A 24,423-nucleotide genomic window follows, 5' to 3' on the forward strand; every position below is an offset into this window, starting at 1 on the left:
GTCTGCTACAGCCTTGGCTAAGAGACACATCTTCTGCAGTCGAGGTTTATGTGTTAAGCTCCAGAGATTCCAGGTTTGATCCCGACTGATGATAACCAGGGTCTGTTGGCGTTACAAGTGGGGGCTTGTCTGGCATATCAACTGGGAAGTCTCTGAAGCGCACCATTAAAAATCCTGTTAATCTTTAATTAATCATACAGAAAAGAAGGGAAAACAGTTAAAGCATTTGAAATGTCACATATTGAGTGAGGCTAAACAGCATCCCTTGTTCCCTTTCCCTATAACTGTAGAGAGTCTTTGGAAGGGAAATATCCTGTCTGGCAGTCTCTTAGAGGGTACTAACGAGGGTAGTAACTGTTCTTTGGGAAAATAAGTCAGTTGAGTTGGGCAAGAGCTGTGGTTGCTGTTAAAGGCTGATCCTGTTTCCTAGAAGCCAGCCAGACAAACACACAAATGAGGGAAGAGAAAAGAACAGCAAAGACAGACAATGCTGTTTGTCTCTGGTGTTGACTCTTGCTTGTAACCTCACTGCTGGAGAAACAGAAGCACAGCATAGAGTTGTGTCAGCCACTCCAAGACCTGGCAAAATTGTACCAGCAGCCGGCTGTTTAGGGCACTGCATTTAGCTGCCTCTTTCTGGTCACCGGCTTACAGCAGCGATGCTTCAAGCTATACAGTCCTGGCCAGCTAAGCCAGACAATTATTATAGAGAAGGGAGAAGGTAAGGGATAGGAACAGGGGCAGCTTCAGGCACCAGCGCAGCAAGCGTGTGCCTGGGGCATCAAGCCGAGAGGGTGGCCTGCCGGTCGTCATGAGGGTGGCAGTCAGGGAGCCTTCGGCAGCGTTTCTGCGGGAGGTCCACCGGTCCCACGGCTTCGGCGGTAATTCAGCGGACTGGCAGACCTCCCACAGAACCACCGTCTAATCCGCGTGAGTAATGGACCTCCCGCAGAAACACTGCCGAATCTGTGTGACCAGTGGACCTCCAGCAGAAACGTCACCGAAGCCTCCCTGACTGCCGTGCTTGGGGAGGCAAAAAAATTTGAGCCACCCCTAGACAGGAAAGAGAATAAATAAAATGAAAAAAGAAAAGAACACATGGAGGGGTGGGCCCTCCCCAGAGTTTCTTTATTGAGGACCCCAAAAGGGAATGGTGGGTGAAATAGGATATACTCTCTTATTTTGTCCACCAGTTAAGCCTAAATTCTGAGGTACCAATTTTGGTTTATTGCTTTCCATGTCCACACTTTTCTTGTTTACCAGGTATGAACTTAACACAGTCCTTGAGTTACATCAATAGGCCTTTTTGTTTGGACTCATTGAGCCTCTGTCTTGCTTTGTCAGCCTTTCCCATCAACATTGGTTATTATAACTTATTGTGACTTTTATGATCTTGCCACTCGATTTTTACATTTGATCTCACAAATAGGCTAAGTTTGTAGACCCAGTTACCACAACAGAACTAACAGGAGCCCAAATGAGGTGAAATATACAAGGCTGTTCTAGTGCTAGCTCTGTCACTAGCCTGCTGGATGATATTAAGGCATATCTTTCACCTCCCCGTGCCTCAGTTTCCCCACCTGTAAACTGGGGATCGTAGAATCGTAGTAATGTAGGGCTAGAAGGGACCTTGATGTCACCAGGTCCAGCACCCTTGTTGTGGCAGGACCAAGTAAACCTAGACTATCCTTGAGAGGGGTTTGTCGAACTTGTTTAGAAAAACCTCCAATGATGGGGATTTCACAACCTTCTGTGGAAGCCTGTTCCAGAGATTAACTACCTTGATAGTTAGAAAAATTCCCCTAATATCTAACAGAAATCACCCCTGCTGCAGATTAAACCCATTATTTCTTATCCTACCCTCCATGGACATGGAGAACAATTGATCACCATCCCCTTTGTAACAGACCTTAACATATTTGAAGACTGTTATCAGGTTCCCCCCTCAGTCTTCTTTTTCTCAAGACTAAACATATCCAGGTTTTCTTAGCCTTTCCTCTAAACCTTTTATCATTTTTGTTGCTCTCCTCTGAACTCTCTACAGTTCGTCCATATCTTTCCTAGTGTGACATCCAGAATTGGACACAGTACTCCAGCTGAGGCTTCATCAGTGCCAAATAAAGCGGGACAATTACCTCCCATGACACTTTTATTAATCTACTGCAGAATAAATTAATTCAAATTCTGCACTTTCTTGTTGGATCTGTTTTTGAAGTTTTTTTGTTGGAGTATTGCGACTTTGAGGTCTGCAATCGCGTGTCCAGGGAGGTTGAAGTGTTCTCTGACTGGTTTTTTAATGTTATTCTTGACGTCTAATTTGTGTCCACATTACAATCTATCTTGCCACCTAGGCAATCTGGACTTAGTGATAAATGGTCACTTACACCAAAGATCACAAAATATTCAGGTTGTTGCCAGTTCCAACCGACCAGTCACTTACCCCAGGTCAATTTGTACTTCAGCTCTCACACCAAAGACACCACTTGTAGCAAATCCTATAGTAAAAACTAACTAAGAATTGATTAACCAGGAAAAAGAAATGAGAGTTATTTACATATTAAAGCAGGCAACATATATACACAATTGAGTTACAGTTTACAGGTCCCAAAAGATGACAGAGTTATAGTAAGCTGTCCACACTGAATGTCTTTTAGGGCTAGCCCAAGTTGAGCCAGGGGTTCTCTGCTTCTGTTTCCTAGCTCCAGCTCTGTGAGAATCCAAACAGCAAAGAGATGTAGAATTTTCATGTGAGTGGTCTTTGTTCCCGTCTTCCAGAATTCCAGCTGATGGAATGGTAGTATCCCGTGACGGCCATTTGCTCAGTCTTTGTATTGTGATGCTTCACAATGGCCCACTTAGGTTTGATGGTCTTTCTTGATAAGTGGGGGAACCCTCCTCCTGCTTGGGTTCACAAGTTCACAGCAGGCATTTCTACAGTTATATAGCAAAACGTACATATCACCTTAAAGCATGGGATACAGACATTACAAGTAAGATGAACACCTGCAGCAACTTACAAGCCTTTATGAAGACTAAACATCTTTACAAGTCTCTTGAACCAGAGGTGGCTCTAGCTTTTTTGCCGCCCCAAGCACAGCAGTCAGGCTGCCTTCGGCGGCGTGCCTGTGGGAAGTCCCCGGTCCCGTGGATTCGGCGGACCCGCTGCCGAATTGCCGCCAAATCTGTGGGACTGGTGGACCTCCTGCAGGCAAGCCGCCGAGGGCAACCTGACTGCCACCCTCACAGGGACTGGCAGGGCACCCCCTGTGGCTTGCCGCCTCAGGCACACGCTTGGAGCACTGGTGCCTGGAGCTGCAGCTGTCTTGAACAATATTGACATACAGGTGAGCTGGTCTGGTTTCCAGCTATGAGTTTGTCAGTGTTCAGCTGACACCTACTAGTTTTACCATACGTCCATATTTTCCTGGACACGTCTGGCTTTTTAGTTCTTAAATTCCCGTCTGGAAGGAATTTTTAAATATCTAAAAATGTCTGGGAAAATGTGGAAGCATGGTAACCCTAGATAATCAGTTGTGGCAGCTGCAAATCAGCTCTCGGGCATGTGGAACCCATGAACCTCTGGCGGGAGGCTGGATTAGCTGTTTCTAATCAATCTACTGTAATGCTCAGCTGCCTGTCAGCTGTTTTGGCAGGAAGCCAGCAGATGAGCAGCATGTGGCTGCAGTTTCCAACCGGGCTCCCATGGCAGGTAAAAGTGGTCCGTTTCCAGGGCAGAGCAGGCTTTTACTCCTCCCTGAGCAAGAAGTTGATACAGCTGTCCTGGAGGAGCTGGATCAGCAGCTCCTGTCTCTCTCTTGTCTCTGGGCTGTGGGAAATGTAAATTCCCCATTGCGCGAACTCCGAGGCTGGGAGCAGGAGAGCTGTCTGGATTGCTCTGTCCACCCCAACCCTTCACGCACAGAGGGAATCTGTAATGAGTTTCTCACATATCCCCTCAGGCTGAGCGGCTGAGAGCCTGTGCGAGTTAGAAATCCCCCTGCCCCTTCCCCTGCAGTTAGCAGCCCCTGGGCCAGAGGTGCACTCAAAGCACTTCATGTGGGTAAATAGTTCCCGCCCAGCTGGTAGGATGAGACCCAGGAGACAGCAGTTTCTGGCTAGCCTTGGCTGAGAGAAGGGACCTGGTGAATGCTGATCTCAAGTCTCTCCCACAAAACTGATCAGTTTTATTTTCAGTGTCACAGTCAGTTCTTCCCTGAGACATTTCAATTGCTCTTGATAGAAATCAGAGGAAGTATTATTGTACATACCTCTGCTTCTCAATCTTTTTTCTTGAAATAGTAAATGGATCTTGGGGACTTTTGTTAATAACATTTAAAAAAAACCTCCTGGAGTGCTCTTACTTCTATCTGGTTGTTACAACCTTTAGAACAGGTCTCTTCAGTAACTTCCTTAACGTTTGAGTATGCCCTTGAAAATGACATTGTTTAGAGGGCAAATTTTCTTAACATTTAAGATGTATAGTGTCATATTGTATTTTCAATAAGACCACAGTTAAGAATTGTCCAGTTCAGTCACTGTAGATACATACTCAGGATTTCTTATTACATTGTAAAATGTAACTGTTTCCAGGGCTAAAACAGGCTTTTAGATCAGTCATTTGTAAATGCAAGTTCAATTTTTAAATTTGTTTTTATGTTTTGAATCTTTACACCTTTAATATCTTGAACTGGAGTGTGTTTTCATTTGTGCTGGAGAAATATCAAATGCATTGTTTAAATAGATTACAATGTTTTTAAGACTTTATTTCTAATTGCTGAGTAACTTTGTAAGAAAAGAGAGCACACTGCCACTGGAAAAAGATGATAACATTTGAATCTACTGGAAATATACCCTCAGGTGTCCTGGAGCTGATAGGAAACAAACAAAAGGAAGTATTTCTTCCCACAATACATAGTCAACCTGTGGAACTCATTGCCAGGGGATGCTGTGAATGTCAAAACCTTGATACCTCCATTGACCCCATCATCACACAGGCATGAATGGCTTTAGCCTAGAAGGCAGGGAATCATTAGCTCCATTTGGAAGGGGGGATCTAGGACACTAAGAGATGAAGTGACGTTCCAGAGACTAAGCAGAGAGTCTGTGGCAGAGCAGAGAATCAAACTCAGAACACCTGAGCCCCAGGTCTGTGCTTTAACCAGTAGGCAACCGTTCCTACCCTGAGGAGGGGAACCTCCTGTGTCACTTGGAGTGAGTGGGTGGAGTCAGGTCATAGACCAAGCCAACAGGAGTAGGGAGCAGAGAGAGGCAGAGCGGGGATGGGGCTTTGGGCAGAGTGGGGGCAGGGCCTCAGGGAAGGGGCAAGGCCAGGTGGGGCACCCACTGGCAAAACCAAAAGTCAGCACCTATGCCTGCAAGGCCTGTTCCGCGACTCCAGCAGCGCCCATTGGCACTTTTCCCAGCCAGTGGGAGCCACGGAGCTTGCGCTTGTGGTGGGCGCAGCACGTGGAGACCCCTTGGCTGCCCCAATCCTAGGAGCCAGAGGGACCTGTGGCAGGAGGGATAAGTAGGCAAGTGGGGCACAAGGCCACCCGGGGGGGAAAAATGGGGCAATTTGCCCCTGGCCCCGCAGGGCCCCCATGAGAATATAGTATTCTATAGTATTGCAACTTTTTTGTAATGGAAGGGGCCCCCGAAATTGCTTTGCCCCAGGCCCCCTGAATCCTCTGGGTACCCCTTGCGGGGCGGGGTGAAGAGGTGAGCGGTGAGCCAGCAGTGGGTGTGGGGGGGAGTAGGCAAGTGGAGGTGGGGAGTGAAGAGGCGAGCAGCGAGGGAGCCAGCAGCAGGCGGGAGGGTGAGGAAGCGGGCGGCAGGCAACGAGGGTGAGGAGGCGGGCGGCAGGCGGAGAGGGTGAGGAGGCGGGCGGCAGGCGGGAGGGTGAGGAGGCGGGCGGCAGGCGGGAGGGTGAGGAGGCGGGCGGCGGGCAGGGAGGGTGAGGAGGCGGGCGGCGGGCAGGGAGGGTGAGGAGGCGGGCTGCGGGCAAGGAGGGTGAGGAGGCTGGCAGCAGGCGGAGAGGGTGAGGAGGCGGGTGGCAGGCGGAGAGGGTGAGGAGGTGGGCTGCAGGCAGGGAGGGTGAGGAGGCGGGCGGCGGGCAAGGAGGGTGAGGAGGCGGGCGGCGGGCAGGGAGGGTGAGGAGGCGGGCGGCGGGCAAGGAGGGTGAGGAGGCGGGCGGCAGGCAGGGAGGGTGAGGAGGCGGGCGGCGGGCAGGGAGGGTGAGGAGGCGGGCGGCGGGCAGGGAGGGTGAGCTGGGCGGCGGGCAGGGAGGGTGAGGAGGCGGGCGGCGGGCAGGGAGGGTGAGCTGGGCGGCAGGCGGAGAGGGTGAGGAGGCGGGCGGCAGGCAACGAGGGTGAGGAGGCGGGCGGCGGGCAGGGAGGGTGAGGAGGCGGGCGGCAGGCAACGAGGGTGAGGAGGCGGGCGGCGGGCAGGGAGGGTGAGGAGGCGGGCGGCGGGCAAGGAGGGTGAGGAGGCGGGCGGCGGGCAGGGAGGGTGAGGAGGCGGGCGGCGGGCAGGGTGGGTGAGCTGGGCGGCAGGCGGAGAGGGTGAGGAGGCGGGCGGCGGGCCGGCGGCAGGCTGGGGGTGAAAAGACCAGTGGCTGGTGGAGGATGGTGAAGAGGCGAGCGGCGAGGGAGCCAGTGGCTGGCTGGCTGGCTGGCAGGCAGGCATATGAGGAGGCAAGTGGTGGGCGGGGAGGGTGAGGAGGCGGGCGGCGGGCAGGGAGGGTGAGGAAGCGGGCGGCGGGCAGGGAGGGTGAGGAGGCGGGCAGCGGGCAGGGTGGGTGAGCTGGGCGGCAGGTGGAGAGGGTGAGGAGGCGGGCGGCGGGCAGGGAGGGTGAGGAGGCGGGCAGCGGGCAGGGTGGGTGAGCTGGGCGGCGGGCGGAGAGGGTGAGGAGGCGGGCGGCGGGCAGCTGGGTGAGCTGGGCGGCAGGCGGAGAGGGTGAGGAGGCGGGCGGCGGGCAGCTGGGTGAGCTGGGCGGCAGGCGGAGAGGGTGAGGAGGCGGGCGGCAGGCAAGGAGGGTGAGGAGGCGGGCGGCGGGCAGCTGGGTGAGCTGGGCGGCAGGTGGAGAGGGTGAGGAGGCGGGTGGCGGGCCGGCGGCAGGCTGGGGGTGAAAAGACCAGTGGCTGGTGGAGGATGGTGAAGAGGCGAGCGGCGAGGGAGCCAGTGGCTGGCTGGCTGGCTGGCAGGCATATGAGGAGGCAAGTGGTGGGCGGGGAGGGTGAGGAGGTGGGTGATGGGCCAGGGGCAGGTGGGGGGCAGGCGAAAAGAGCAGCGGTGGGCAGTGGGGATTGACAAGGCGAGCGGCAAGGTGGGCAGGCGGGGAGGAGGAGGCTAGAAGCGGTGAGTCAGTGACAGGCGGGAGGTGGGGGGATGAAAAGCCCCAGGGGTGGGCAGTGGGGGTTGAAGAGGCAAGCAGTGAGGGGGCCAGCGGCGGCTGGGTGGGGAGGGTGAGGAGCTGGGTGACAGGCCAGCAGCAGGCGCGGGGGGGTGTGTGTGAAAAGCCCAGGGGGTAAGGAGGGGGGGTGGAGCCAAGCGGGGATGGGGTGGGACCTGGGGCAGAGTTGGGGGGCGGAGTGGGGAAGGAATGGGGGTGGAGTGTGGGTGGGGCCGACTCCCCCTCCCCCCGTGGAGTGTCCTTTTCTTTCAATGTTCAGATATGATAACCCTAACCCCTACAACCTTGGCAAGAGCTGGCACCTCATCTGCCACCATGTCTCTTCTCACCCTGATGGCCTCACACATTTGTTTTGATCAGTATAATTTATTTGTATTGTCCCATTTTACACATGATGCCAAATAGAGCAGCTGGTGGGCAGGTAAGCAGGAGTAGTGTAGCAGGGCCACATGGGTGGGAATGCATTTCCAGCTCTAGCTCTGGCAGTGGCCAATATCTGATGTTTTAGAGGAAGACTAAACGAAAGCCATAGTGCACCCAGCGAGTTGTGCAGTGCTGTGGTGAGGGAATGGGGAACACAATTGCTTTTTGACCCCCTAAAACGGTCAGTTTACTACCTGACGTGGCTTTTTTGAAATCCGTCTCGAGTACTGGTAATTGCAGATGTTATCATTCAGGGGTGGCCAAACTGCAGCTTGCAAGCCACATGTGGCTCTTTTACAATTAAAGTACAGTTCGCAGAGCCCGCCCCACCGCCCCCACCCCATTCTCTGCCTACCAGATTGGGGATGGAGCTCGGGGTTTCTGCCCTGCAGCGGGGTGTGCTGAGTTGAACGATGCATACTGAAGGGAGGGCAGAATTTTAAGGTTCAGCTCCCTCCCAGGAGCTTGAGTCAGGCCCCCCTGCCCACAAGACATCTCCCTTTTTGCACTCAGTGGCCCCTCCTTGCAACTCCTAGGTGTTAGCCCCAAGCTCCCTGGGGAGAGGCAGCAGCAGCGGCTCTCCCTGCATCTCCCAGCTGTTTGCCACTGCCTCTCCCAGGAAGGGGCCCTGAGGAAGTATGTGACCGAGTGGGCCCTGAGGAAGCATGTGACCCAGCAAACCCTGACAAAAATCTGGGAGCACCCACCCTACCCACGCATCACCTCTGGTTCTACCCAGCAGGAATGGAGGTCTCACTATTTGGGAAGGGATGCTTATAACTATTTCTGAGTAGGTCTGAACTGGATTTTTCTTGTACAACTGTAAAGGATCGGTATCTGCAGACAATAGACATGACTAGCTCGTCTATGGGGCCGGGGCCATCTTTTCACACATGCCAACTCCAGCAACCCCATGAACAGAAAACAGATGGACGAATTGAACTGCTCCTTGTGGCTAAGGATGCTTGGAGGAGATAATACCTCTCCCTACATGACACTAAATTATACAACTGCCAGAGTCGAGTCAGCAAAGTGATTCTGTTTTCCCCAAAGCTGTTCTCCTCTTCTAATTATATCTGAAATGTTTTGCTTGCTATTGAAAATGTCACTTCCAGCAGTGGGACCATGCAGGAAGCCAAGTTGTGGGTTTTATTTGGACAGGTTTGCTGCTGGGGATTTCAATGACAGCAGAACAGGCTTGGAATTAAGTTCCTTTTGTTAAAAACATTGATCTGGGTAATCAACACTTGTTATGGTGATCAGAAAAAAGTATGTTTGACAAAGGCACAGCAGTGACCAATGACTATTTTTAAGACTAAGGTTATACAAAAAAAGCAGTGACTGGTCAGTCACTTAGTATTTAATATCTTATAAAACTGCAGCAGAGACAAACACACTGGTCCAAGTTCATCCCCAGCATAAGTGCAGCAAAGTCAATAAAGTCCCTCTAGCCTTTTGTACAGTGCACCTTGGCCTGAGCCCAGCCCTTCTGTGCCTCCCAGGCTCCTGTTGGCATCAGTTTTAGGTCTTCAAGGAACAGGTCTCTTACAAGCATAAAGCAAACCATGCACATTGAGAGACAAAGTCAGCCTTTGCATCTACAGACAGGGGGATCAGAGTGGGAGAGGGAATCAGCTTGTGGGGCTGCTCTAGAGCAGAGGTTCTCAAACTTATTTTGCTGGGTCCCCCTTTGAAAATATTTCAGGCTGTGATGACCCTGCCCTCCCATTCTTGGTACCAGACATAGCTTTTGTGGTGTCAGAGCAGATCCCTACAGAACTAAGTAACCATACCATGCCACCCTTACTTCGGTGCTGCTGCTGGCAGCACCACTGCTTTTAGAGCTGGGCACTTGGCCAGCAGCCACTGCTCTCTGGCTGCCCAGCTCTGAAGGCAAGGCAAAGGACAAGCAAGGAAAAATCATGGATATTTGGTCGTGTTCCAAAAATCCACCTAGACAGAGATCGGAGGACAAAAAAAGAGGCCATGTCTGGGAAAACCTGGATGTATGTAACCCTATTTTTTGTGATCTCATGACACTCCCCCCATAGCCTTGTGACCCCCTTTTGGTTCATGGCCCCCAGTTTGAGAAATGCTGCTTTAGAGACTCTCTGCAGGGCAGCTCACACGGCCTTAGGACTGGGGAGGCCAAGGGAAGGGTGAGGCTGGTGGATCTGCAGAGCAGTTGATCCTCTGGTTTCTCTGCCTTGGGGCTACGTTAGGGAAGCACAGGGAAGCTAAGGAGCAGCTGCGTGAGCACAAGATGCTCCCACTCTTTACCCTTCCCATATCTCGCTAGAACCCAGCCTGGGCTGAGGATCTGGCCTACAATAGGCTACTTTTTTTTGTGGTGTAATTCCATTGGCTTCAAAGGAGTTACAACAGGGGTGGATCTGGGTCCATTTACAAAGAGAGCTTTGAAATAGAATACTTCAACTGAGGTTTCATTCCCTGAAAGGCAGCTGTGCCAATGCAGCACCTTCTTACTTGGCAGGTCTGCTCCTGGGTGTACTCCATCCGCGCAGCCCAGTGAAAACACAAGAATCATTGTCATGTATCAGAGTGCTGCCTTGTTCCCAACCCCAGACACAATGGGCCAGATTTTCAAAAGACAGAGTCTCCAGCTCTTCACCCTGGGTTTTTAAATTAAAAATGTAAGGGATAATTAAAAGGATTAATCCAGATTAAGTGTATACATCTGTGTATCTCTTCTGTAGAGAGAAATCTCTTATGTGTCTGTATGCTTGTCACGGTAGGTGTGCACACACACATATGGTGGTCCCCATTTATAAAGTCCAATTTACTAACAGTTACATTGCCCTATACTTAGAATAGGAAATAATTAGTATTGCAGAGATTGCAGTGAGGTAAATCTTGGCTCTCTAGTGGCATCTACGATGTATCCACTGTGAACTCTCCTCTCAACACAGAACTAGCCCCAGCAGCCCTTTACAAGGATATCCGCAATAATAGCGAAGTGGGGTACAGAAAGAGTGAAAGAACTTACGGTCTAGTTCACCTAGTCTGACTCTTCCCCAACATGTGGGGAGCCTTCTTGCGGTCCAGAGGAGTGTGGGAGGCTGCTGCTGCCCTACAACTGGCTGCCCTGCCTCCTTACTCATGATATTTCTTTTAATGTAGGACCAGATTCTGATCCCCTTATTCCTTTTTGGAAACCAGTGAATCTAGTCAACAGGGAAGGTGCCACCCAGACAGAGTAAGAGGATCAGAACATGGTCCTTATAGGATAAGCTCCCCAGGGTAGCAACCTTGTCTCCTCTGCCTCTGTACAGCACCAGGCCCGCTTATGGCCCATTCTAAACAAATAATATACCTTTTCAGTGCCCACAGGTTCCTTCTGGCGATGGGTATGTCACCTACCCAAGCATTATATATTTGTTCTTTTTCACCAAAAAGGAGTTGCACCTGGCTGGCACTTGGAATACATCGAAGTGAAAGACGCCACCCTGGATAAGACGTTCCGCTTCCAGTGTGATCGCTGGCTGGCTAAAGGTGAAGATGACGGTCAGCTCATAAGAGAACTGGCTTGCGCCAATAACGACATCCTGGAACTGAAGGAGCGCACATGTAAGTTGAAGACTTTCTCTGAGAGTCATCGGGTGGCTGGAGCTATTGAAACTACTCAGCTGAGAGTCACCGGACTGGCACTTGGTACTTCTCAGGCTTAGTTTACCTCAGTGCCTGTCTATACACAGCACTGTGGTTTTATGAGAGAAAATTTATGAGGAGGAAGCACACTGAGTCTCACTCTAGGCTGAAAGTAAAGATGGCACCATATGCATCTGTTGGTGCTGGCAATATGCAGAGATGATACATGGTTATGTCCTCATTAGAAATAATAGTCTTGAATCTTTGAGGTAAAAAATAAATTCAGTTTCCAAAGGCATACAGGTAACATTACCCCAGCTGCCTTGGGGCTGCAAGCTCGACTGCAGGGTTTAAAACCCCATAGCCCTGATTCTGCTCTGAGTTATTCCTGATTTGACACCAGGGTAACTCCACTGAGGTCAGTGGTGAGGGAGAAAGCATCATTATTTAATAGCTCCAACAAAAGTGCCAGGCATGTCACAGGTCCTTGTCCTGAGGAATTTGGAGGATTTATATCATGTCACCCAAGGTATGTCTGCACTTGGAGCTTGGGATGTAATTTCCGACTCGATGAGACATACCCATGCTAGCTTTCATTGAGTTAGTATGCCAAGAACAGAGTGCAGCTGTGGTGATGTGACGTCCCTGCTCTTAGGCAAAGTAAGCAGTCATGGGATAAGAGGGGAGGTCCTCTCATGGATCGGTAACTGGTTAAGAGACAGGAAACAAAGGATAGGAATAAATGGTCATTTTCAGAATGGAAAGGTCAATAGTGGAGTCCTCCAAGGATCTGTACTGGAATCTCTGCTGGTCAACATATTCAGAGATGAAATGGAAATGGGGGTAAACAGTGAGGTGGCAAAGTTTGCAGATGATACAAAGTTACTAAGATAATTAAGTCCAAAACTGACTGCAAAGACTTACAGAGGGATCTCACAAAATAGGTGACTGGGCAACAAAATGGCAGATAAAATTCAATGTTGATAAGTGCAAAGTAACACACATTGGAAAACATCATCCCAACTATACATATAAAATAATGGGGTCTAAATTGGCTGCTACCAATCAAGAAAGAGATCTTGGAGTCACTATAGACAGTTCTCTGAAAACATCTGCTCAATATGCAGCGACAGTCAAAAAAAAGGAAATAGAATGTTGGAAACCATTAGGATAGTAAGACAGAAAATATCATAATGCCTCTATATAACTCCATGGTACACCCACATCTTGAATACTGTGTGCAGTTCTGGTTGCCCCAACTCAAAAAAGATATGGGAATTGGAAAAAACTGCAGAGAAGGGCAACAAAAATGAGTAGAGTTATGCAACAGCTTCCATATGAGGAGAAATTAAAAAGACAGAGTTTTCTGCTTAGAAAAGAGACGACTGAGGGGGAATGTGAAAAAGGTCTGTAAAGTCATTAATGGTGTGGAGAGAGTGAATAGGGAAGTGTTATTTACCCCTTCACATAACATAAGAAGTAGGGATCGCCCAATGAAATTAATTGGCAGAAGTTTTAAAACAAACATAAGGAAGTTCTTCACACAACACAGTTAACCTGTGAACTCATTGCCAGGGGATGTTGTGAAGACCAAAAGTATAACAGGGTTCAAAAATTAATTAGATAAATTCATGGAGGATAGGTTAATCAATGGCTATTAACCAAGATGGTCAAGGATGCAACCCTATGATCCGGTTGTCCCTAAACCTCTCACTGCCAGAAACTGGGACTGGGCAACAGGGGATGGATCACTTGATAGTTGCCTTGTTCTGCTCATTCCTTGTGAAGCACCTGACACTGGCCAGTGTCGGAACACAGGATACTGGACTAGATGGACCATTGGTCTGACCCAGTATGGCCGTTCTTATGTTTTTAAATCAGAATGAAAATTATTTTGATAAAGGATGTTGATTACTTTTGTTTTACTTTTTAATTTATTTTCTTCAGATGTTTAAAATACATCTGGAGGGGCCCCTCCAGTGCTCTGGGTGCCTGTCTCATACATTAAAATTTACAATATAAGCATAGTCAACGGATTGTCCAAAAATACACCCTCCTAAATCCATCCCCTCCTCAGCAGACTAAACAAAGTACAGGAGGTGGGAGGAAGATGAGCTTTGCAGCATGCTCAAGAAGTTAACAAATCCAAGCTCTGACAGACCAGTAAGGAAGCAAGTTCCAAAATCATGGAACCCTCATGTCAGCAATTCCTTCTTATTTGTATTGAAAGCGCCTCTGATGATCTCATCCGTGGCTGCTTAAGACAGATTGAGAGGTGATCTCTCATGATACCAGGTCCAAAACCAGTTAGGGCTTTATAGGTCAAGACCAACACCTTGAATTCTACCTAGAAGCTTACTGGAAGCCAGTGCAGATTACAGAACACTGATCTAAAGTGCTCCCAATGTGTAACTCCCCTTAATAGGCAGGCTATGGCACTATGCACTAGCTACTGCACTAGCTGCTGCTTCCTGGTGGTCCCAAAGTATAACCCCATGTGGAGCACCTCACAGCAGTTTAATTGTGAGGTGGTCAAGGAATGGACAATTGTGAGAGGATTCCCACAGGAGAGAGAAGGTTTTAAATCATTTTGCCAGGCAGAGATGGAAGAGAGCACTCTTCTCTACAGCCACTGCCTGGGCATTTTCCTGGTGGTCCCAAAGTATAACCCCATGTGGAGCACCTCACAGCAGTTTAATTGTGAGGTGGTCAAGGAATGGACAATTGTGAGAGGATTCCCACAGGAGAGAGAAGGTTTTAAATCATTTTGCCAGGCAGAGATGGAAGAGAGCACTCTTCCCTACAGCCACTGCCTGGGCATTTAGGAGCTGCCCACGGCCTAATACCTCTCCCCCATATACGCACATATGAAGTGCACACTTGTTTTACAAATGGTGGTTGTGCTCCCTCAATGAGGGGTGTCCATATGAATTCCACCAGCTCCTCAGCTGCTTCCACAACCCACCAACACCATCTCAGTGTTGATGGAATTGCATCCATTCAGCTGTCATCCAAGCCGCACGTTCATCTGGGCACAAGATTATTCGTCCCACTGCTCCAGCCAGGTGAGACATGATGGAGACACAGATGTCATCAGCATACTGAATGCACTACAGCCCCTGTATCCTCACTAACCATTCTAGTGGCCTCATAGCCACATTGAGCAAGATAGGGAACAATATCAACCGCTGCAGCACACCTGCCATCAGGACAGAGGGACAGCTGCTCACAACTTCCCTTTGAGTTCTCTGAAAGAAGAGAGCCACCAAGAGTAGCCCCAGACACTCCTGCTCGTTGATCATCCTAAGCCTATTCTGTTTTCTGTTTATTCCTTCCCTGGGGTGAAATGTTGGCCCCACAGGAGTCAATGGAAAAGCTCCCATTATCTGAAGGCCACAGTGACAGTCCAATAGACAAGTCTCTGTCTGGCCATTGTCATTGATTGCATCTGCTCTGCTCTGGCTATTTAATTTTGTGCTTTAATTTTGCCTTGGAAGCCTATGAGATCATCGCAGTGACGAGTGACACAGAGGATGCAGAAACCAAGGAAAACATCTGGATCATCTTAGAAGGAAAGAAGTGCCGCTCAAAAGAATTCCTTCTGGAAAACTCCTCCAAAAAAAGGAAATTCACAAGGTAGGTGAGATAAGCCTTGATGGGTGAGCAGGAAGGGAATGTCACCAGCTGTGTCTCTCTTACAAAGGTGGATCCATGGAGTGGCATTAGGAGTGTCAGACCATTTCTTACTTTCCTTTCCGAAAGATACAATAGGTGGCAAAGTGGAAGAAAGAAGTAATGTTTGCCTCTGGAGGCCAAGTTTAAGATAGAGCAGAAATGTCCGTCTGGGGATTGGACACTTACATGTATGTGTGCGCATATCCTTCAAAACTTAAACAAGGGTCATGATACTTCAGGGGTTTGCCAGATGAGCCTAAGGGGAACCCCAAGAGGCTCAGCTGGGAGGAGCTGTGGAAGAACTCATCTGAGAGGGAGGTGTTTTTAACATCTCCGACAGAAGGTTGCTGGGGTGGAAAAGAGAGACAACAGGCTAAATGTCGTCAGTGCTGTTTAGATATGACCTAACATTCCAAATCTTTGGTTTAGGAATGAGAGATCTCTGGTATATGTCCTGGGTGCAAGAAAAAGGAGAGAGAGAAATGATGAGAGAAAACTTTATATTGCAGATATGAATGGGCGCTATTATGTGTAGTGTATAGAGTGACTGGCGGCACCTTTATGTAGATAAAAAGAATGAGTTCCTTTTCCACATTTGAAGTCTACACCTAAGCACACTAAGAACTGGTCAAGCCCCTCTAGTTATTAGTATGCATGAGATAAGTTTTGTGTTGTTTTTGTTTATGGACACTGTACATAGTATGCTGCCCGTAGACCACAAAGAATATTAGAGTAGCCTGTTTGTTGTGGAGGGAGGGAGTGTTTTTCTGTCAGGAACTCAAGAGAGGTCCTTCCAAGGCAGGCAAACCTGTAAGTAAATTGGACACTAATCTTAATGGCATCAGTGTGTATGTAGCTATTTTAAACATCAGTGACCCAGCAGCAAACAGCCATGATATGAGGAAACCTCCATCTGTTAACCAGTGCTGGCTCCTGTTATGAAGTGGTTTGGCACAGTTTGAGGACGGATAGGTCTGCAATAAAAAGAAACAACTTTCATATTTCACAGAATAAGCAGATTGTCTGTGATGGTCAGGAAGGAACCTCCTCTATTTACACAATTGGCCAGGGGTATAATGGAACTAGGATTCCTTCCTCTGAAGTATTACGCATCATCTACTGCTGGAGACAGACAACTGGATAAACTACTAGTTAAGGCTAAGTTTTAGTTAGGGGTATATAGTACAAGTCTATGGCCAGATCACGGTCAGTAAACAAAAAATCATGGCCCGTGACCTGTCCATGACTTGTACTATATACCCGACTAAATCTTGGGTGCTTGGGGAGGGGGAGCTGCTTGGGTGGCCCCCAGACGAGCTGCACCCACCACTGCAGAAGTCATGGAGGTCCTGGAAAGTCACAGAATCCGTGACTTCTGTGACCTCCCTGACAGTCTCACCGCCTAACTAACAGTCTAATCCAGTGGTTCTCAACCTGTTTATCATAGTGGATTGCATATGCGGCCCATAATATATTACATGGACCCCAGGTTGCAAACCACAGGCCTCCCTCCACCCCCAAAGAATGCACACAGTCGCCTATGCCCAGCACCCGCCTACCCAGAGACACCTCCACAGAGTGGGACCAGGAGTGAAGCCCTGGGTGCAGGGCTGGACAGCCGAGACCTGGACCTACCATGTTGGGCCACGCAGCCGGACCGGGACCCTGCAACGTGGGGCTGGACCCTACCAGCCAATCCCCGTTGTGTGGGGCCGGGCAGCTGGCAGCCGGACTGGGACCCCGCTGTGGGGCCAGGCAGCCGGACCGGGACCCCACTGTGTGGGGCCGGGCAGCTGGCAGCCAGATCAGGACCCCGCTGTGTGGGGCCAGGCAGCCGGACCGGGACCCCACTGTGTGGGGCCGGGCAGCTGACAGCCAGACCGGGACCCCGCTGTGTGGGGCTAGGCAGTTGGCAGCCAGGATCCAAGGCTCCAGTCCAAGAGTGGAGCCCCACCTAAAACCTGCACCCCCGCAAACCACTAGTTTCCAGTGCCCAACCCCCTTCACTGCCCAGATCCCCCACGCAACCCTGCCCAGAGACCCACTCTCCTGCCCCCTGCCCTCCTGCAGCACTCACCAGCCTCCTGCTGGTAGGAACACTCCTGCAAGCTGCCTTGTGCTCTCTCCCCTTCAGCCAGCCCCGTCCTCTGCCAGACCAGAGTGGCAAATTTTGCATTTTTTTTAGCTATGCCGCAGCTGTGTGCTAACTGGGCTGCGGGTTGAGAACTACTGGTCTAATCCAATAAGACAGCTACTGAAGATACACAACAGAAGAGTTGGCTAAATGTTTGACAGATATATGTTGTTCTTAAAAGCCCATCTTGAGAACAGCTTAAAAGCAGGAGGGTAGTTTGACTAGTGGTTTTTAAAGCAGCTATGCTCAGTAGATCTACAACAGATACAATATCTGTCAAGAAAAAAATGAATGTTTTAGGGGAAAATTAGTCATTCTCTAGCTTTCTCTATAACAAGGCAAATTGATTTTGGATGTGAAGTAGCTCAGACATACCCTGGAAGGTCCTAGTAGTAGTAATTTAAAGCGTCACCCTAATCAGGAAAAATACTGAATTTAAATACGGAAATTATACTTTGTGTTAAATAATTATGGGTTAAATCAAATGACTTTAAATGCAGGTTTGTTTTATATCTTTCATAGCTGCGCTCAAATTACTTAATGCCAACATGACACAAGTCATTGCTGGTCTCCAAGATGTTAATTGAAACTCTTCTATGTTTCCTGCAGGGGAGCAACAGACAAATTTCTATTTTCCTCAAAGAATGTTGGTGATATTGCAGCCATCTGTGTTGGTCACTGTCCAAAAGATGGAAGGAAGTCAGCCGCAAAAGCTGATGCATACTGGCATGTCCGAGAGATAATCATAACAGAGATGGAACTTTGCAACAAGTAAGTTGCTTCCATCAAAACAGATATGCAGTATGCAATAAAGAACTTCAGGGGCTAAAGGAAGAATACTATTGTAACCATATTTCTGAGGTTCTTCATAGTTAACCTTTCCTAGCCATGCATGTTGAGCCTTAAAAATTCTTAGCGTGTTTTAAAACTAAGGGCAAGATATTTAAAACATTTAGGAGCTGCCGCAGACAAGTCTAATTCGCATGCATGGTTTCCATGTTTATGATGTAAAGTATTTGCATGTGCAGATGAATGCACAATCATAAAAGAAATCAGCATGTGTTTTGCAAAAAAACCCCAATAACCCTGCACACCTAAACTCGTTGAAAATCTAGACCTGGTCATTTAGATTCTATGGCCACTTTTCAAAGATTGGCCTCTAAACTGCTTCAACATGGGAGAAACCTCAGATTTGACTTCCTTTGCATTTTGGGATGGTTCCAGTATGACTCCTTGGATCCAAAAGCACCTCAAGAGTCATCTACAAAACTTTAACAGGGAGACACACCTCTTGAGCACCTCCTGCTGCTGTGTGCAGTATTGATAGACTTGCTTGGCAGGTCTTCTGTGGCTTGGCTCTCCAGCCAAGTCTAGATGAACACCTTCTGGGGTATATACCATCTGATAGATAAACAGTCTATCTGCCTTTAGTAGGTGCCTTCCGCCCTTTCTTTGGGCTCCCAACCCAATCCTGCCCACTTTGTGGGTTTACACCACTTTACTTCTAGCCAGTAGCAGAACCCAGCCCAATACTCCAGGTTCCAATCCAACAATCACTTAGAAAAGTTAGATGCCTGCAAGTCACCAGGGCCTGATGAAATGCATCCTAGAATACTCAAGGAGTTAATGGAAGAGGTATCTGAGCCTCTAGCTATTATCTTTGGGAAATCATGGGAGACGGCGGGAGATTCCAGAAGACTGGAAGGGGGCAAATATAGTGCCCATCTATAAAAAGGGAAATAAAAACAACCCAGGAAACTACAGACCAGTTAGTTTAACTTCTGTGCCAGGGAAGATAATGGAGCAGGTAATCAAAGAAATCATCTGCAAACACTTGGAAGGTGGTAAGGTGATAGGGAATAGCCAGCATGGATTTGTAAAGAACAAATCGTGTCAAACTAATCTGATAGCGTTCTTTGATAGGATAACAAGCCTTGTGGATAAGGGAGAAGCGGTGGATGTGATATACCTAGACTTTAGTAAGGCATTTGATACGGTCTCGCATGATATTCTTATAGATAAGCTAGGAAAGTACAATTTAGATGGGGCTACTATAAGGTGGGTGCATAACTGGCTGGATAACCGTACTCAGAGAGTAGTTGTTAATGGCTCCCAATCCTGCTGGAAAGGTATAACAAGTGGGGTTCCGCAGGGGTCTGTTTTGGGACCGGTTCTGTTCAATATCTTCATCAACGATTTAGATGTTGGCATAGAAAGTACGCTTATTAAGTTTGCGGACGATACCAAACTGGGAGGGATTGCAACTGCTTTGGAGGACAGGGTCAAAATTCAAAATGATCTGGACAAGTTGGAGAAATGGTCTGAGGTAAACAGGATGAAGTTCAATAAAGATAAATGCAAAGTGCTCCACTTAGGAAGGAACAATCAGTTTCACACATACAGAATGGGAAGAGACTGTCTAGGAAGGAGTATGGCAGAAAGAGATCTAGGGGTCATAGTGGACCACAAGCTTAATATGAGTCAACAGTGTGAAACTGTTGCAAAAAAAGCAAACATGATTCTGGGATGCATTAACAGGTGTGTTGTAAACAAGACACGAGAAGTCATTCTTCCGCTTTACTCTGCGCTGGTTAGGCCTCAACTGGAGTATTGTGTCCAGTTCTGGGCACCGCATTTCAAGAAAGATGTGGAGAAATTGGAGAGGGTCCAGAGAAGAGCAACAAGAATGATTAAAGGTCTTGAGAACATGACCTATGAAGGAAGGCTGAAGGAATTGGGTTTGTTTAGTTTGGAAAAGAGAAGACTGAGAGGGGACCTGATATCAGTTTTCAGGTATCTAAAAGGGTGTCATCAGGAGGAGGGAGAAAACTTGTTCACCTTAGCCTCCAATGATAGAACAAGAAGCAATGGGCTTAAACTGCAGCAAGGGAGATTTAGGTTGGACATTAGGAAAAAGTTCCTAACTGTCAGGGTAGTTAAGCACTGGAACAGATTGCCTAGGGAAGTTGTGGAATCTCCATCGCTGGAGATATTTAAGAGTAGGTTAGATAAATGTCTATCAGGGATGGTCTAGACAGTATTTGGTCCTGCCATGAGGGCAGGGGACTGGACTCGATGACCTCTCGAGGTCCCTTCCAGTCCTAGAGTCTATGAGTCTATGAGACCCTATGAACAGCCACCACATATTGCTCAATTTCAATTAGCTGCCACTTCTTTCCTTGGCCTCTTCCTACCTGTCCCCTTTTAGTTTCACCCTTATCTCAGGATTAAGGTCTTATGTCCTCTCTTCCTGCCAACCCAGCTAAGCAAATGCAGCCGGTAACAGACTCTGGCTATCCTGTAAGCTCCTAAGGCCAGAGAGAAGCACCCCACCTTGCCTCTCTAGTCCCAGCCAGGAACTGACCTGCTTGGGACCTGCAGTGCCTTTTATCTGAGTCTGCTGGGCTCTGATTGGCCGCTTCCATGCAGCCTCGTTAGGCATGTCCAGGATCCACCCTCGGTGCTCCTTTCCTGGGGCAGGATGATGGGGCCTCCAGGAGGGCGCCACAAAGGCCCAGTTTACCCTGTCACAAAAACCAAAAGATATTTTTATTCTCTGGTTTGGAGATGGCAGAAACCTTCCAAGACTTTCAAGAGACTTTAGATTATCTTGGTGATCTTGTGTGATCGGCTAACCTCTCAGCACTTCAATTCCCTGGCCCTGTCAGTCTGAGCCCTTCGTTTGGAAGTGGCAATGTTCATGCAGAATTAATGAGCTGCTAGCGTGGAGAATAGACAGGAAAAGGAAAAGAATGGTCATCCAAAGAGCAAATACCTACTAGCTGTCAATCTTGGGCCAAAATAGCTAAGCAAGCACATCCAAACTACTAATGAATTCCTTTTCTTGTCTGTGGTATTTCCACTACCGTTAAAGTATTTAACTTTAAGGGTTTCATTCCTAATGAGACAGTTTAGTGTTTAAAAAGAAATCCTTGATGTGAGATTTTCATGTTAAGTGTCTCTTCCAGCAAATTAATCAACAGCTAAATCAAATCAGCCTGTAGAAGAGCCATGTTAATATTTGCAGAATGAAAACTTAGTCCGTCATAGTCTTGTCTCGCAATCAAGGGAAACCTGTGGCATTTAACGCCCGACCCTGCAATCACAGCCACATGCCCGAGGCTATTGTGCATCTGAAGAGCCTCACTGAAACCAATGGTTGGTTTCAGAGTAGCAGCTGTGTTAGTCTGTGTCCACAACAAGAACAGGAGTACTTGTGGCACCTTAGAGACTAAAATCTATTTGAGCATAAGCTTTTGTGAGCTACAGCCCACTTCATCAGATGCATGCAGTGGAAAATACAGTAGGAAGCTATATATATATACACAGAGAACATGAAACAAGGAGTGCTACCATACACACTCTAATGAGAGTGATCAGTTAAGGTGAGCTATTACCAGCAGGAGAGAAAAAAACTTTTTTGTAGTGGCAATTAAAATGGCCCATTGGCAGCAGTTGACAAGAAGATGTGAGGAACAGTAGGGGGGGGAAATAAACATGAGGAAATAGTTTTACTTTGCACTGCATACATCTGATGAAGTGGACTGTAACCCACGAAAGCTTATGCTCAAATAAATGTGTTAGTCTCTAAGGTGCCACAAGTACTCCTGTTCTTTTTACTGAAACTAATGTGGCCCCAAGGGGCAAGGGTCTTCTTAAAGCACAATTCAAGTCTTTTATTTAAACATGACATAGTACAGCAACAAGATTCTGCTGTAAGTTGCAGCCTGTCACAGCCCATTCTCAGGGCCGGTGCAAGGATGTTTTGCGCCCTAGGCGAAACTTCCACCTTGCGCCCTCCCCACAGCATCTCCCCCCCTCCGCCCTGAGGCACGGCAGCTCCCCCCCTCTGCCCTGAGGCACCCCCCCCTGCCCGAGCTCACCCCTGCTCTGAGCACGAGCACCCCGAGCATGCCGTGGCTGCTTCACTTCTCCCACCTCTCAGGCTTGCGGTGCCTACGCTGATTAGTGCCGCAAGCCCGGGAGGTGGGAGAAGTGAAGCAGCTCACCTCTGCCCCGCCTCCTCCCTGAGCACGCCGTGGCTGCTTCACTTCCCCTGCCTCCCAGGCTTGTGGCGTCAATCAGCTTAGGCACAGCAAGCCTGGGAGGTGGGAGAAGTGAAGCAGCCATGGCATGCTCGGGGAGGAGGTGGAGCAGGGGTGAGCTGGGGCGGGGAGTTCCCTTGCGTGCCGCCCTCCTCCCCACTCCTTACTTGCTGCAGGCGGTCCTCCCCACGCTCCCCTGCCCCAGCTCCCTCTGCCGAAATGCCAGCAGTGACCGGAAGGGCTGAAGATCCGGCCACCGCGGTCGCTGCCGAAGAAAATGGCGCCTGGCGGTCGCCTAAATGGTTGCATCAACCCTGCCCATTCTGCCCAGCACTAGCCAGAACCCTTCCTTCTTGCATGTTCTCCGTATACACAGCCCTACCTAGCAGCAGCTGCCCCACATTGTGAGATCAAGCATTCAGTATTCCCCATCCCAAAATTCAAAAATGATGAGAGGAGGCCCCGTGTTTCCCCTCTATCCCCTCACCCAAAACCAGGCAAATTAAAAAGATTGCCTTAACAGTCATGATTTTATTTTAAATAATATATTTCGGTTCTTTGTCTTTGCCTTTTGGTTTTAGAGCTATTAGCATACAATTGGGTCATGTTTTCAAGTTTTTCTCTGCAATTTTGAGGGGTAGAAATTTACAAGAAAGCGAGCTGAGATTCTCATCTAATGAGACAATTCCCCAAGTCAAGGTTTTAAGGAAAACTTAGAATATCACAAAATCCACAATAAAAATCCCAAGAGCTGGCAACACGGCAATTGTGAGAGAGTTAAAAAAGTACCCTCTGGGAAGTACGTTCCCACCCCTGAATAAGGGCTTCAGGATTTCTTCTCATTAGACCCTCCCAGGGACAAAACTTCTTTCCAAACGTTGGCAGGTATTTCTGTGATTTCAGATGCATTCGATGTGTTGTGAGACCTTAAGAAATATAGTAACACTATGGTACTGAAGAAGTCCTTTCTTCAGGTCTTAATTTTACCCATGAATAACGCAATGCAGCTGAATTCCTTCAGGGAGTACCTGCTGCTGTTTGGACAGGAGAGGGAGGAAACTCAGGTGGAAATGACTTGCATCATTGCAAATAAAATACCTAATTAAAAGCCCAGTGTCCAAACTTCTGGCTGATTACCAGACACACAGTCATTTATGAGTATGTTATGTGCTTCCTGTACATCGCCAGGGGCATCCCAGTGGAGTGAAGTGTTTTCAGCATCTGGTGCATATTTCAGTGCTTGCTGCTTCCTTTGTCTGTTCAGGATGAGCTGAGAGTTATAAATGAGGAGAGAGGGGACACACATACTTCCTCCCCCAGCCTTTTAACATTCCCTCTTTTCCTGTTCTCCCTCACCTCTGGCCCCTTCCTTGTCATCCCATTGATGGTGGTAGTTGTTGAACTTCACCTTAATGGGTGACAGCAGAGATGATGCACCTAACTTTGAAAACTTGCCCCTAAGTTGTTTGATTGTTTTAAATCAAAAAGCAGCATCCTGCCTGCCCTGCTGGGCTCTCTGATAGGAACCATTTATGATATTATTTTTCTGTGAGTGTACGTGACACTTGACAGGCAAATAAGATGACAAGGGCACCACATTCAATTCTGGCCTAAGTTGAGTGACTTCAGTTACCTGGGGACGTGTTGGAGTCTCCATCACTCATAGTCTTTAAATCAAGACTGGATGCCCTTTTAAAAGCAATGCTCTATCTCAGGGATAGGCAACCTATGGCACGCGTGTCAAAGATGGCGCTCAAGCTGATTTTCAGTGGCACTCACACTGCCTGGGTCCTGGCCACCAGTCCAGGGGGGCTCTGCATTTTAATTTAATTTAATTTTAAATGAAACTTCTTAAACATTTTAAAAACCTTATTTACTTTACATACAACAATAGTTTATTTCTATATTATAGACTTATAGAAAGAGACCTTCTAAAAACAAGAATTTGGCTCAAGGACCCTGCCTGAAAGATATTTTTAAGCTGGTCTAGGCATAGGGAGCAGCATGATCTGTTGTTTTTGATCTTCAGCCCTAATGCCTAACTAAACGTGCTAGCGCAACACTCCCGTTATTACACAACTCCCTCAATAATCCTCCCCTCGGGTTTGCAGTGGTGCCTGGCCTAG

General features: G+C 48.4%; 1 protein-coding gene across 1 annotated transcript in view; it reads left to right on the plus strand.

The window, feature by feature from the left end:
* Positions 1-24,423, plus strand: part of LOXHD1 (lipoxygenase homology domains 1) — a 283,207-nt gene that overhangs the window by 256,883 nt on the left and 1,901 nt on the right. Inside the window, exons 40-42 of the mRNA XM_030567584.1 lie at positions 11,252-11,422; positions 14,941-15,079; positions 17,862-18,023. Coding sequence (XP_030423444.1) covers positions 11,252-11,422; positions 14,941-15,079; positions 17,862-18,023 — 472 coding nt within the window. The remainder of the gene's footprint in view (positions 1-11,251; positions 11,423-14,940; positions 15,080-17,861; positions 18,024-24,423) is intronic.

Source organism: Gopherus evgoodei, chromosome 6, assembly GCF_007399415.2.
Source record: "Gopherus evgoodei ecotype Sinaloan lineage chromosome 6, rGopEvg1_v1.p, whole genome shotgun sequence".
Classification (NCBI taxonomy): Eukaryota; Metazoa; Chordata; order Testudines; family Testudinidae; genus Gopherus; species Gopherus evgoodei.